This window comes from Canis lupus, chromosome 1, assembly GCF_011100685.1.
Source record: "Canis lupus familiaris isolate Mischka breed German Shepherd chromosome 1, alternate assembly UU_Cfam_GSD_1.0, whole genome shotgun sequence".
NCBI classification, from domain to species: Eukaryota; Metazoa; Chordata; class Mammalia; order Carnivora; family Canidae; genus Canis; species Canis lupus.
Window position 1 is genome coordinate 119,903,665 of NC_049222.1, and position 14,785 is coordinate 119,918,449.

General features: G+C 53.5%; 1 protein-coding gene across 1 annotated transcript in view; it reads left to right on the top strand.

Annotated features, from left to right (window-relative positions):
• The first annotated feature begins 2,457 nt into the window (after nucleotides 1-2,457).
• RHPN2 (rhophilin Rho GTPase binding protein 2) overlaps nucleotides 2,458-14,785 on the top strand; it is a 57,907-nt gene continuing 45,579 nt past the window's right edge. The window contains 1 exon segment of the mRNA NM_001003008.1: nucleotides 2,458-2,544. Within this exon segment, the coding sequence (NP_001003008.1) occupies nucleotides 2,476-2,544 (69 nt within the window). The 5' untranslated portion in view covers nucleotides 2,458-2,475.

The window sequence follows — 14,785 nt, forward strand, 5'->3', positions numbered from 1 at the left end:
TGTGACACATATATGGACAAAGGCAATTGGAGTTTCAAGGTGGTAGGAGATGACAAAAATCTGAAGGTGATAGGGAATGACTAAAGCCATTGAATCAAAACCGATCTTAGAGCCACTAACAGGGAGTGTGCCCTTGCCTACTTCTCCTAGCTGAACCTTGGTCTTCTCCTGAGTCAAATGGAAATTATTTCATCCTTTTATTTGCAGAAGGGTCATGAAAATGAAACATAATCTCTGTGAACTTTCTGGCTAGAGCAGAGGTTCTGTTATTAACTTTATTATTGTTAGTAGGAAGAGAGTGACCTGCCACCCTAAGCTCCCTGAAACGGAAGGGACTGTTTTTAAACTCCCAGCATGGAGGGCACCAGGGTGGCTCAGTGGTTGAGCGTCCGCCTTTGGCTCAGGTTGCGATCTTGGGGTCCTGGGATCCAGGCCCACGTGGGGCTCCCCACCGGGAGCCTGCTTCTCCTTCTGCCTGGGTCTCTGCCTCTCTCTGTGTCTCTCATGAGTAAATAAATAAAATCTTAAAAAACAAAACAAACAAACCCTCCCCAGCCCGGGCATGGTGCCTTTCCAGGGTAATGGACTTATTATAGGATGACCAACATATGTTGACATTAGTTTAAGATTCATTTCTCACCTTAAGAGATTCAGGGAGTTTTTGAATCAGTCAGAGCTCCCAAACACCTGTCCTAGCCCTGAGCTGATTAGGACTCTTCAGATTCCTTTTTTTTTTCTTAGAATCAAAACAGTCCTTTCTGGAAATGTCTCTTCTTGTGCGGCACCTCAAAATCTGCCCGCAGTGATGAGAAGGGTGTTTTGCTTTTGTTTTAGGGGTTCTTTTTGGTTTTTTTGTGTGGTTGGTTGTATTGTTTGTTTTTGTTTTGCATTTGCTTGATCATTAGTCCTTGATTGTTGCCACTATTTATTTTAAAACTCTTGAACATGCAACAGAACTACTTGTGATTATTTGGAGTTTATCTTCCTAATAAATACACTTCATTAAAAAAAAATCAGTAAAACTCTTGAACAACCCCTGATGCACACGCTTCGCCCCCCTTCTTCTCCGCTGTCCCCTACCCCCGTTTTTTTTCTTTTGTTTTTGGAGAGAAGGAAATAGTTGGCTTGCTTTGAAAGCAGATTGTGTTCTGTTCTACCTGCGGCACCTATGGCGACGGCAAACGCAGCAGCAACTGCGCTTAAGCGGCCCCCGGTGGGGAGGGGTTAGGGACCGCACGACCTCGGTGGGAGGGGCGGGGCCCCCGGGTGGAGGGCTTCCCGCTCCCGCCTCAGGGACTGGGCTCTGGGTCCGCCCGGCATCTGCCCCCGGAGGCCACGGGTCAACGGGGCGTGGGTGGGTGGGACGGTGGTGTGAGTCCAGGGGTCCCCCTTTCGCTCCTAAGCCAGCCTAAGGGCTTTAAGATGCACTTTGTCGCAATAGCTTTGGCCAGTTCGAAAGAGCACGACCTGACCCCATTTTGCAGCTGAGAAAACTGAGGTCCCATGTAGTAGTTAAAGGCGCCCCAGGACATCCGCAGGGTCTCTCAGGCACAAGAGTCTCTGGGGCTCCCCCAGCGCGGGGCGCGACCTCCAGGGATCCGCCCAGGCTCCGCGGCGAGGGTGGGGGAATAACGGGGTTGCCCGCCACGCCGGCCGGTCTGAGTGGCCACGCTAAGGCCCGCAGGGTCCCCGACAGGGTCCCGGGCCCCCGAGCCGGGCGCTGTTCCTGACCGCTCGGCCCAGGGTCCAGCAGGCACTCCCGCCGCGCCCTCTAGGGTCCCCGAGCATCCTCCTCCTCCAGGGAGGGGGCACGACTTCATCGGGGCGCACCGCACAACCCCCGGGGCTCCAGACAGGGCGCCGGGCCCCCAGCTGCGGCCTCGCTGCGGCCTCGGAGGCCCCGGCCCGCCTCTGCGCCCCAGGGCTGACAGCAGCATCGGAGCCCGGATTAGGGCCGCGAGGCTCCGAGAAAGCGAGCGAGGCGCCCGGGGGCCCCGGGTCTCCCCGCCGCGAGCCTCGGGCCTGGGGCGCGGCTCCGCCCGGCCAATCCGGAGCCGGGGGCGGGGCCGGGGCGTGGCCTCGGCGGACCCGGCCGGGACTCCAGGCTCCCTGTCTGCCCTGGGGCGGAGCTGCAGGCGGGGGGCGTGGCCGGGGCGTGGCCGGGGGCGGGGCCTCGGCGGGCCCGGCCGGGACTCCAGGCTCCCTGTCTGCCCTGGGGCGTGGCCGGGGCGTGGCCGGGGCGGGGCCTCGGCGGACCCGGCCGGGACTCCAGGCTGTCGGCCCTGGGGCGGAGCTGCAGGCGGGGGCGTGGCCGGGGGCGTGGCCTCGGCGGACCCGGCCGGGACTCCAGGCTCCGGGCCTGCCCTGGGGCGGAGCTGCAGGGGCGGGGCGGGGCGGGGGCGGGTCCGGGCGCCCTCCGGGGCGGACGCGCGGCGGAGCCTCGCTCAGTCTGCCCTCCGCGCTTGCACGGACAGCATGACGGACGCGCTGCTGCCCGCGGCCCCCCAGCCGCTGGAGAAGGAGAGCGACGGCTACTTTCGGAAGGTGGGCGGCTTGGGGTGGGCGGGGGCCTGCGGAGAGCTCCGGCCCTCCCGCTCCCAGGCGGCGGAGGGCGCAGCGGGAGCGCGCGGCCGGGGTCGACCAGGCCGGGAGGGGAGGGGAGGGGAGGGGGGAGGAGGGGGAGGGGGCGCCCGGGCCTGGGGCGGGCCGGGCCGGGCCGGGCCGGGCGGAGGCTCCGGGGAGGGCTGGGGCGGCCGAGTCCCCGGCGGCGCAGTCCCGGTGTTTCTGGGGCCGGGGGCGGGGAGCGGCGCGTGGGGCTGCCCCGCGCAGGTGGCGGCGGAGGCTGGAGGCCAGGAGGGGTCCCCGTGGAAGGGATCAATCAATCCCCCGTTTTGGGATTTGCCGCGGCCGTGGCGGCACTTTGGGGCTCGAGCCCACCTTGGACCCGCGCGCTCGGGGCGCGGGTGGAGAGAAAGGGATCACCCCGGGTGGCCGCGCGTTCTCCTCCTGCCTCCAGGACGCTGCCAGTGTCCGCTTCTCCGACTTCGAGCAGGCAGGGAGAGCTGTGGGTGGGAGGTGACCTCGCGCGTTGCCCTCCTTCCCGCCCCGAGCCCCCGGGGAGGGGGTGCACGCTGCAGGCGGGAGGGCGCGGCCTCGCCCCTGCTCCCCTTGCGCCGGAGCGGATTTACCTGATTGTTGCAGAGACCCGCGGGGAGTGCGGCCTCCCGGGAGGTGGGTGCGACCCCGCGACCCTCACACCGCGCCCCGGGCCTGGGATCGCGGCCCTGCAGCCCTGTCCCTCAGAACCCGGCCCAGGCCGCACGGCGGGGGCGCTGCGGTGGCCGCAGGTGGCCAGGCCTGCCGTGCAAAGATGCTTTGGAACCCGGAGACGCGGTGACACTGCCTCCTTGGAGGTTCTAGCGAGGCTAAAAATAGCCTTTGGAGGTTAGCCAGGTTTGACTGAGTAGGTTGAGATTGTTGGGTTGTTTGTGTGTGTGTGTGTGTGTGTGTGTGTGTGTGTGTGTGGTTTTTCTTTTTTAATATAACTTATAGGACAGAAGGCAGGGTGCCTAATTATAAATAGGGAAGTGAAACTGCTTCCCACAGGACAATCAATTCTTAATTGTTCAAAGCCTAACGATCCAGTGGGTTAATGATCTTGGCATCTTCCTTCTTCCACGTGACCCAGCCTTTGGGCTTTTGCTCTTGGGTGAGCAGGGGCCCCAGGGGATGGGCAGGAAAGGAGGGGAACTAGAAACAGGTGAGGGTGCAGTGGGAAAAATTTTTTGGTTAAATTGCTTTTAGCATTAAAAAAAAAAAGAGAGAGAGTAGTTTTAAGGTATATTTAAGTTCAAAGATGTCATCATGGAATTACAGGATTATAACTTCTAATTATGTGTGGCATTTGGGACAGAGGATCACAGGCCATGGAATTGCAGAAGGAGGTGGGGCCTGGGAATCCCTAGATCTTGGTCCTAAGGCCCCCGGAACCTGAATGCCACCCTGACAAAATTCCTGTGTAGCCTCCAGCAATTTATTGTCTCTTCCCAGGACTTCATTTCCTCCCTGAATCATTTGTACTCTCACCAGGTGCAAGTCTGTACCCACAGCAGCATTTGGGGGAAATGACAGAGGGAGGGGAGGAAGGGATATAGAACACCTATAAGGGGGAACCCCGGGTGGCTCGGGTGGCTCAGCGGTTTAGCGCCGCCTTCAGCCCAGGGCCTGATCCTGGAAACCTGGGATCGAGTCCTATGTCAGGCTCCCTGCGTGGAGCCTGCTTCTCCCTCCCTCCCCCTCTCTCTGTCTCTGTCTCTCTCTTTCTTTCATGAATAAATAAATAAAATCTTTAAAAAAAAAAGAACACTTGTAAGGGTTACATTCTGTCTTCCAGAACAGGTTTTCCAGGGGAGGGTGTGCACAGGAAAGATGGCCCTGTAGGCAGGGGACCTGGGAGACAATGAGAGATTGGGTGTTTTTATTTTTCAATTTTTTTATTTTTTATCTTTTTAGATTTTATTTATTTATTCATGAGAGACACAGAGAAAGAGAGGCAGAGACACAGGCAGAGGGAGAAGCAGGCTCCATGCAGGGAGCCTGGGCCGAAGGCAAACGCTCAACCGCTGAGCCACCCAGGCGTCCCAGATTGGGTGTTTTTAGGTGCAGTTTCTCTGATGGTAAATAGGAGAATTGTGGGCACAAAATAAGGTGAAACACTGGTTTACAATTAGAAACGTCTCTTTTGAAAAGGAGGTCTAGTAAGGATGTTCTTTGTACCAGAATAATAAAAGGTGTTGACGTTGAACCTTTCTCACTTTTGTGATCTGAGCCAGTTTGACCTAAAACGAATGCTCCCTGGATGAAAGGAGGATGTTATACAGGTGAAAAGGGGAGGAAGAGCGCTTCAGGTAGAGGAAACAGCATGGGCGAAGGCATGAATTGGGAGCACTTGTGAAGGAATCCTTTAGGGTGTGGAAGTAAGTGGGAAGGAGGTTGTTCAGGGCCATGCATCCAGCTAAGAAGCAGGGACCCTCAGGGATCCATCAGAGTGTTTTTTAGAAGGAGCAGATGTGTGAAAGATTCATGTCCCAGAAAGCTGAGTGATCTGTGAATGGGGGATGGGGGAGACGCCAGGAAGGAGTTAGGGGGTTAGTTAGTTGAAATTTCCATCATCTCTGCCCTGCCTACTCTGATCCCATTGGTGACTTTTCAGTTATAAAGTGCTGTGTAAACACAACCTCACCACCCATCCTAACCGCCAGCCTGCACCCCTCACTCAAACCAGGGGTCCAGACTGGAGACAGGGATCCTAGTGAGGAGGTCAGAGTGATGAGCCCCAGTAGTGGCAGCGGGGATGCGAGGAGCTAATGGACAGGATGTGGTGCGGAAGGGGCCAATGACATGAATCTGAAGTGTCTGCCTTAGGTACCTGGGCAGGCACCTCACTTAGGTGGGGGAACCCAGAGGCTGGTGTAGGGCAGGTGGATTTGAGGCCCCCATGACATATCCGAGTGGTGGTCTCACAGGGGAGTGCACTCCACAGACCCGGCAGCTATGAGAGTACCCTGGCTGGAGATGCAGCTTAGAGAGGGCACCAGTATGGGAAGCAGTTGGGGTGTTGTGAGAGGGCCCAAGACAGAAGGGAACAATACTTCCACTTAAGGGACCAGCAGAGGGATGCTGGAGGCAAGCCAGGAGGGCTGCAGTGTCAAGGAAACTGAAAGGAGTCTTTTTCGTGGAGAGGTGAGGTTGACAAGTCAGAAGAGCGCTGGAAAATACTGGTTTCAGTTATTTAGGGGGTTGTTGGTTCATAAGTGGGTAGAGTCAGGGGCAAAATGTGGTGGGGTGCAGAGGGGAGAAAAGCAGAGGAGGTGATAGCCGGAGGGAGATGGGGGTTATAGGAGAGAGAAGGCAGGTTTATTTCAGAATGGGGAAGTCTAGAGCCTTTTTTTTTTTAACCATTCTTTTTTTTTTTTAATTTATTTATTTATGATAGTCACACACACAGAGAGAGAGAGAGGCAGAGACACAGGCAGAGAGAGAAGCAGGCTCCATGCACCGGGAGCCCGACGTGGGATTCGATCCTGGGTCTCCAGGATCGTGCCCTGGGCCAAAGGCAGGCGCTAAACTGCTGTGCCACCCAGGGATCCCTAGAGCCTTTTTAAAAAAATATATTTTATTTTATTTATTTATTTATTTTTTAAAAATTTTAAATATTTTATTTATTTATTCATGAGAGACACACAGGGAGAGGCAGAGACACAGGCAGAGGGAGAAACAGACTCCCTGCAGGGAGCCCAATGCGGGACTCAATCCCGGGTCTCCAGGATCATGCCCTGGGCCAAAGGCAGGCACCAAACCACTGAGCCACCTGGGGATCCCCTAGAGCCTTCTTATAGCAGGTGGTACAGGAGTTCAGGGTGGAGGGCAGGTTGAAGATTTGGGGGAGAAAGGGAACAGCTTTCTGGAGGGGTCCCAGGAGGTGAGGGGCGGGGCAGGGATTGGGAACAGCTGCTGTACATACTGGGTGGGTGAGCCAAGCAGAGGCAGGACGTGAGGACCCCTGAGACTGGAGCTGCCCCAGGGTGGGCCCCTCCATCCCCTGTTCGAACTTGGGAGATTTTGCACACACTTAGAGGGTCGAATTAACTGCTGCTAAAATCAGGCTGCTCTTTTATCCTGTGCTCTATCCTACCTTTTTTTTTTTTTTTCTTGAGAATCCCATTCTGCTCCATTCATTCAGAAAGCATTTATTGAGTGACGGCTCTGAGCGTGACCCCTGTCAGATGCTGGGGCCGACTGGACTCCCAGTTTGGCTCCGCGTGTCCTGGGGCGCGGGCAGTGCTGGGAGTCAGCGCCTTGTCCAGATAGCTCAGGCCCTGCTTGAATGGGACTCAGCTTCTTTGCTTTAGAACACAGAGCAAAAAGTGTGTTTCAGGGGTTTGGGGGGAGGTGGGTGTCCATGGTCCATATTTAGAGCTTCAGCTGTTTTGTATGACTTGCACAATTGCCCAAAAGCTCACTCTGCCAGCAGGGCCTGGAACCTGAATGTACAAAACAATCGTTGGCAGAGAGGGAGGTCCCCAGTAAATCAGGGCCTTCTTGGGGTCGTGTAGCACTTGGGCGTACAGAGCCCGGGGACACGGACACAGCTTGGCCCCTGGTCAGGCACGACTCCTGGACTGGCAGCTGCAGGGGGAGGGCGGTGTCTCTAAATGAAAAACAAATAAAAAAAAGACCGAATGCTTTGTGGTCGACTGCAATGTGTTTCCCTCCTCTCTGTCTTCTCTGGTTTTTCTTTTTTTTTTTTTTCCTTTACGTGAATATGTTTACATAGAGGCACAAGCTCTAGAACTATACGTTACTTTCTTAAAGACCAGTGGAAATGGAGCTGCTTTTTCCCAAATGAGTTTCATGCTCATCTTGAGGAAAGTGTGGGAGAATGGAAGAATGTGTCTTCTTGGCCTATAGTTGATGCAGAGGAATGTAAGTTTCTGGAACATTTAGAGCAGGTCCTGTCTCCTGAGCTCTCTGGGTGCTGTCGTTCTGAAACCCGCAGGAAATCCTGTTCATGGCCAAGAGAAAACCAGCTGGAGAAAAACGGGAGAAAGCCCTTCCCGGGGCTGTTGAAAGGGCCCTGGATGAAAGGGTCTGAGCACCGTGGGGAAGGAGAGAATCAGGACAAAGTGCAGTATTGTCTGTCCTTATCTCGGCCTCTTCATCCTTTGGGAACACTAATGACCCGAAATGAATTTAGCTCCATTGTTTTTACCCCAGAGCTGGAGGAGAAGTTGTTTCTTGTCCACAGAAACCTCCAGGCTGGACGGGGCCCCAAGGTTCATCGTGTCCTGGTTTATGGTCCCTGTTTGCTCTGGGCTTTCTTGAGGCTCCAGCAAAGAAGGAAGATTTTTTTTTTTTAACCCCCAAAACTCCTCCTACTTCTTGGCCTGCACCATTCATCTTAGGGAAGTGTAATTCTGTGTTAGACACGTGTGCACATCATATAATTATGAGCACACTTGTGTGTGGGGAAGCTTTCTGTTGGGCTGGGTCTGCAGAACACAGTGTGGGTTATGGGGGCTCCTCAGCTCCAGCTTTCCTGGGCCGTGATAATGTCCCTCCAGGTATCTGGACCCATCCCCTTGGAGCTTCAGTCCTTCCCCAGATGGGGAGGGAGGGAGGAGAGATGTGAAAGTTGGTGATGCTGCCCCCCTCCTCACCCCATACACCAGCATGGTCTGAGCCAGGTCCTGAAGGCCAGGCTGGCTCCGGGTTGATCATGGCCTTGGTGAGCGTCTGCCTCGCTGCACAGGTGCTCACCACCAGCCCAGAGGCTCTTCGCCTTACGGGATCCTGGCTGGGAGGGGTCGCCTGGCAGAAACAGAGTTTTCAGGGTGACTCAGAGGAGAATCAGCGTGATGGGCTAGCTGTAACACTATAAATGTCCCCTGCGTCCTGGGGCCATTTGGATGGATCCCAAGGCACCACCTGTTGATACCAAGCATTGGCCTTAGCCTCGTCACCACTTCCTCCTTTGGCTGGCTCAGGTGCCAGGGTCTCGTGACAGAAACGCTGCCTTGGAGGTGGCCACAGGGGACAGTAGAATGGCGGGTGCGGCCCAGCCACGGGGTGGGGTGGCTGGCAGAGTGGGCAGCAAGGGGTGCTGGCTGGGAGCGAGATCTGCCTGCAGCTCCAGGGACAGGATGGGGTGTGGGGGGTGCGAGTCCTTCTGGCCTTTCCAGTCAGACCCACGCGCTTCACTGTGGCCATCCGCCCTTAGAAAGTCCCAGGTTTTGATTGGGTTGTAATGAGGAAGGAGCAGGTGATCGAGAGCCTCAGAAGTAGTTTCTTTTTGTCCAATACTACCTGCATTATAAAAGTAACGTGAATTATTGTAATTATAGAAAAAAGGAATTAAGGGGGGGCCTGGATGGCTCCATCAGAGGAGCATATGATCCTTAAGTCTCGGGGTTGTGAGTTCAAGCCCCACGTTGGGCATAGAAGTGACTTAAATAAATAAACTGGGACGCCTGGGTGGCTCAGTGGTTGAGCATCTGCCTTTGGCTCAGGTCGTGATCCTGGAGTCCTGGGATTGAGTCCCGCTCCCCCTGCAGGGAGCCTGCTTCTCCCTCTGCCTGTGTCTCTGCCTCTCTGTGTCTCTCATGAATAAATAAATAAATTTTTTAAAAATAAGTAAACTTAGGGGATCCCTGGGTGGCTCAGCGGTTTGGCGCCTGCCTTTGGCCCAGGGCGCGATCCTGGAGTCCCGGGATCGAGTCCTGTGTTGGGCTCCCGGCACGGGGCCTGCTTCTCCCTCTGCCTGTGTCTCTGCCTCTCTTTCTCTCTCTCTGTGTCTATCAAGAATTAAAAAAAAAAAAATCTTAAAAATAAATAAACTTAAAAAAAAAAGGTAATTACAGAAGTGTACAAGCTCACATCTACAGCCCTCACCCACACAGATGTACTTTGTAGACGAGAACCATTAGCTGTGGGTGAGTGCGTCCTACCAGGTGAAATAAGCGGGTCCTTCGTTCGGGGCTGGAAATGTACCTGATTCATGGAAATTTTGGTGATTCTAAAAGCTTTTGTTAGTGATTCAACACGTTGGAAAATAACTGTGAGTGGTTTACCCAGGAGGTGTTGGTAAAGACTCCTTGAAGTGACTGAAGGAAGCTTTCAGTTCAGGATTATGGCCCAGTCTTGATTTCATATTGTGCAGCCTCCCCCCACCCCCGTGCCAGTGGTTGGGGATGCCAGTGACAAGCAGGTGCTCCCCGCTGCGCAGCCCCAATGCCTGGCAGAGAGATCCTGGAAGGGCAGGAGGGCTCTTGAAAAGTGCCGGACTTACGTTGTAATTTTTAGGGACAAGGAAAAGCTAGATTCTGTTCATCCAGCCTGCCCCGAACCTCCAGCATGGTGAAAAGTTAAATTAGATGCATGTGTGTATTGCAGGCTGCTGCCTGCTATTTCGGTGCTCTCTGGTTGACAGCTTCTGGCTCCCTCACAAGCAGCCCTGCTTTCCAGAGTTTGGTGGTTGAGGGAGGGATTGCGTAACTCAGAAGGAGTGAGAAAGGCAGGGAAATCATCTTTGTGCCACAGGAGCTGCAAAAAGCACCCTCCTTCCCCTGCCCCGTGCGAGGAGCTGTAGCTAGGAGACCCTGCCCTGTGACCCCATGCTCCGTCTTACACCTGACCTGGAGACCCCGGGTTCACACTGGGCCCTCGGTTTGCTGCAGAAACATCTGCGTGTGTAAGCTTTCTCTTACAGGCTGTGTGGAAGAAGAGCCCGTGCTGGTTCTCTGGGGCGAGGGGAGCCAGGCGCCAGGCACTGATGTGAGTGGGGGGCCCCAGTTGGGAAGGAGAACTGGTCTATTCCCTCTGCATCTGCCTTCTGGGTGGCCTGGCCTTGCCTTTCACCCTGCCTAGGTCTGTCTTTGCAGATATGGGTTGAGTATCTTTTCTTTCCTTGCAACTTAAGTGCTCCAGGTTGTGCCTAGGTATTGCTTTTATCTTTAATTTTTTTTTTTTTAAGATTTTACTTATTTATTCATGAGGGACACAGAGAGAGAGAGGCAGAGACACAGGCAGAGGGAGAAGCAGGCTCCATGCGGGGAGCCCGATGCAGGACTCGATCCCGGCACCCCAGGATCACACCCTGAGCCCAAGACAGATGCTCAACCACTGAGCCACCCTGGTGCCCTGGGTATTGCTTTTAGAATACTTGTTTCCCAGCCGAGCAGTGTGATTAGACACAAAGGTCACACCAGGGGGATGTTGACAAATGGAGTTTTCACTCTAGGTGAACTTATTCTAATTAGGACTAATGAAAGGATTAGTTGCAGACGCCAGAAAACTCCAATCCAACGTGACACACAAACACAAAGTGGAGCATCCCTACAATGGAATTTTACTCGGCAATAAAAAGGAACAGACCAGTGAGAAGCACAACAGTGTGGATGGATCTCAAAGCATAGTATTGAGCACAGTAAGCCAAACACAGGAGTCTATACTGTATGATTCCATTTATCTGAAGTTCTAGAACAAGCAAAAGTCTGTGGTGATAGAAACCAGAGTATGGGGGCGGGGGGTAGGGGTGATGAAAATGCTCTAATTTTGATTGCAGTGGTGGTTACAGAGGTTTATACATTTGTCCCAAACCACTGAACTGTGTATTTAGGATCTATGTGTTTTATTATGTGTAAAATATGCCTCAACTTTAAAAAAGTAGCTTAGCTTAGGCAAGAAAGGGAATACATTGGCTCTGGTAACTGAGCGGTGCAAAGGAATGGTTTCAGGCCTGGCTTGGTCTAGGGCTCAACTGCTACTACCAGCATTTCTCAGCTGTGTGCCCCCTGGATTGGTATTCATTTCTGGGGAGACACTCCCTCGCTGGTGGTAAAGTCCAGGGGGGGAAAATTATGGCATCTTCCTGATGGGTTCTTTTCTTAAAATATATTTTATTTATTTATTATTTTTAAAAGATTTTTATTTATTCATGAGAGACAGAGAGAGAGGCAGAGACACAGGCAGAGGGAGAAGCAGGTTCCCTGCGGGGAGCCCGACGTGGGACTTGATCCCAGGACCCCGGGATCATGCCTTGAGCCAAAGACAGATGCTCAACCACTGAGCCACCCAGGGTGCCCCTAGACTTTTAAAAATTTATTTGACAGAGTGTGCACAGGCAGGTGTTAGGAGAGGAGGAGGAGCAGAGGGAGAAGCAGACTCCTTGCTGAGCAGGGAGCCTGACTCCGGGGCTCGAGCCCAGGACCCCTGGATCATGACCTAAGCCCAGGGCAGATGCTTAACCAGCTGAGCCCCCCAGACACCCCTTCCTGATGGGTTCTGATTATCCTGCATCAAGTGCTCACTCTGAGTCCATCTCAAGGGCCAGGGCCCTTCAATTTCCAGCTGACGAGGTAGGAGATCAGTGTTCTTCCTCTTTGGAAAGGAGATGGGGGTGCATTTAGTTACCATCCCTGACTGTCGAGGGCTGCGAGGTGGGAGAGGAGAGGAGTGGGACCAGGGGACCGTGCCCGAAGGGGATGCTCAGCGATGCTGGGCAGCCCTCAGCTGGGAAGCACAGAAGGGGTGTCTGGGGTCTGCAGGAGAGCCGTCCCCACATTCCCCCTGCTTTCCTACTGCTGGCTGCTTCACAGCTCCCACCTGAGAGTGGCAGCAGGGACATGGGCTTAAGTCCTGCTCCCACCCTCCCCGCCCCAAGAATCTTGAGTAGCTCACCTAACCAGCAAGCCTCAGAAGCGTGGGATCTCGGAGGCTGTACCAGGGACCATATTGGCCGGGTGAGGAAGTTGAGGCAAGTACTTAGTATACTTGCTCTTCTGGGTGTTGGCTGCTGGATCATCCCTCCAGCATTTTAAGGTCGATGCAGATGCCCACACCTTAGTCTGGGGAGGGAACCAACAGACTCCGCATGGCAGAAAGACTCACTTCACTGTAGGCCTTGTAGACCATGATCCTCGAGGCCCGATAGTTCAGCCTCCCCACTCCCTCACCCCACCCCTGCTTCCAGTTCCCAGGCTAAACAGGTGTGGCAGGTGCTGCCTGGGACCCTGGCACAACCCCTCCAGTTTGCAGTTGCTCTGTATCCTGCTGTGAACCCACCAAGAACGAAGGCATGGGCGAGGGTGTGGGTCCCCACCTAGCAGGGGCAGGTGGACAGCTAGCAGCCTCCCGGGACGCCAGGGGGTCTTTACCACAGTCTTGCCCAGATTTGCCTCACGGGGCTACAAGAAGCTTCCAGAGAGTCTTGTGGGTTCCTAGTGTTTCCAGCTGGCCCAGCATTCCTACCTGTCAGTAAGAAGTAATGTCGTTTTGCTTCCAATTACTCAGTCATATCTAATCCTGAGCATTCCTATGTCTTATCTAGAAACTTGACTCCACATCTGTGGGCCAGCCAGAAGTTGGGTGAAGTATAGGAGCAGGAAAAAGTTCTTATCCGTGAGCTGGAATGGCTGCTTATCTTAGCCCTGGGAATATGTACATAAAGGAATTTGTTATTAAAGCTTCTCTGTAAAATGGAACACAGCTTGGGTGAAACCGTGTGATTTTGAGTCGGATCAAACCATCCCTTGATCGTAATTTTGGAAAGTGGAAAGGAAAGAGGCGGGCTGTTATTTTAGAATTCTCATATTCAGTTAGCTTCACATGAAAGACATTTCAGTCTCCTATCTGCAAAAAGACAGTTCCCTGATTTTCATTTTAAATCAGAGGTCATTGAATGGTTTGAAAGGGGTTAACTGTAGGACCTTTCCTTTTTTTTTTCTTTTTTTTTTTTTTTTAAATATTTTATTTATTCATTCTTGAGAGATACAGAGAGAGAGAGGCAGAGACACAGGCAGAGGGAGAAGCAGGCTCCTCGCCGGGAGCCCGATCTGGGACTCGATCCCAGGACCCAGGGGTCACGCCCTGGGCCGAAGGCAGACGCTCAACCACTGAGCCACCCAGGCGTCCCGTGTAAGACCATTCCAACTTGGATTCTGAAAATCTGTGTAATTTGTACTTGGGGGGCTGGTGGGTGGTGACCTGCTGGCAAGTGAGAACGAGATCTTTGTGGAAGGAGGAACGGAACTCGTTTCTGACCCACTGGTCCAAAGGGCACTGATACGGGGAATCCCTGAGAAGATTAGGGTTCTGAATAACTTCTCCCTCGTTGGGGTGAAGGCCATGGCTTGGGCAGAGGTGGGGCAGAGCTGAATGGCAGGGGAACAGCTGCAGAGAAAGGGCGTCTCCTCCAGGAGTGCTGCCCACCAGCCACCCCCTGGGGGTAACCACAGCCCCCCCCCCCAATGGGCAGAATGTAAAAAGATAAACTTCAAAAGGAATGGAGCCCTCCCTCAGCTCCCAGGGCTTTTACCTGCCGGGGTGGGAAGCACACTAGTAGGTTAAAATGAAACTTTTACTCTGATCTTAAACTTTTCGGAATGAAACTCTGCAGTCCAGTTACTCTAGGAAACAATGAACAGACCGTCCACCGAAGAAGAAATTCAAGTGATCAGTTAATAAATGAAAGAAAAAGTTTACCAATAATAATCGCAAATTGGAAGAACAGGACACCTGTTTTTGCATATCAACTTGGCAGAGATTATAAAAAATACTTTCTGGGGAGGGGGTGGGGGGCTGCTTACAAAGGTTGGCCCCTCCTTGGCATCTGGGAAGTGGCTCTTGAAGAGTTCCCTGTATCCCCTAACTGATAATAAGATTGGCACAAACCATGTGGTTTATGATGGATACCTCCTTTCCTTCTGGGAGTCTAGAATCTGGGTACACACTAGCAGGGGGTGCCTTTGGGATCAGTCCCCAGGAAAATTCCCGGGCATTGATTTTCCTGATGGGCCAGCATGGGCGGTGACATCCTACACACGGTCGCTGCATTTCTGTTGCTGGGGGGAGAATATGTTCTATGTGACCCTTCATGGGAAAGGGAGCCCGCGCGTGGATTGCTCCAACCTTTACCTGTGTCTTTCCCCCTGTGATCCAGCTGTGTCCTTACTAGGTTGCTGTCATGCAGCTGTGAGTGCAGTTACGTGCTGAGTCCTGTGAGTCCTAGTGAGTCCCCGAATACGGGGCTGGTTTTGGGAACTCTCAGCACAGCAGTAACGTGAAAAGTAACACTATGCGTAAAATACGTGGGCAGGGGGGCCAAAACAATGTATTCGGAATCTCGTTGCGTTGCCGTAAGTGACTTTTGTTTTCTTTTATACTTTTCGATATCTTATGTCTTTGCCGTCTTGATGTTACTTTTCAGAACAGGTTAGTTTTGAAGACG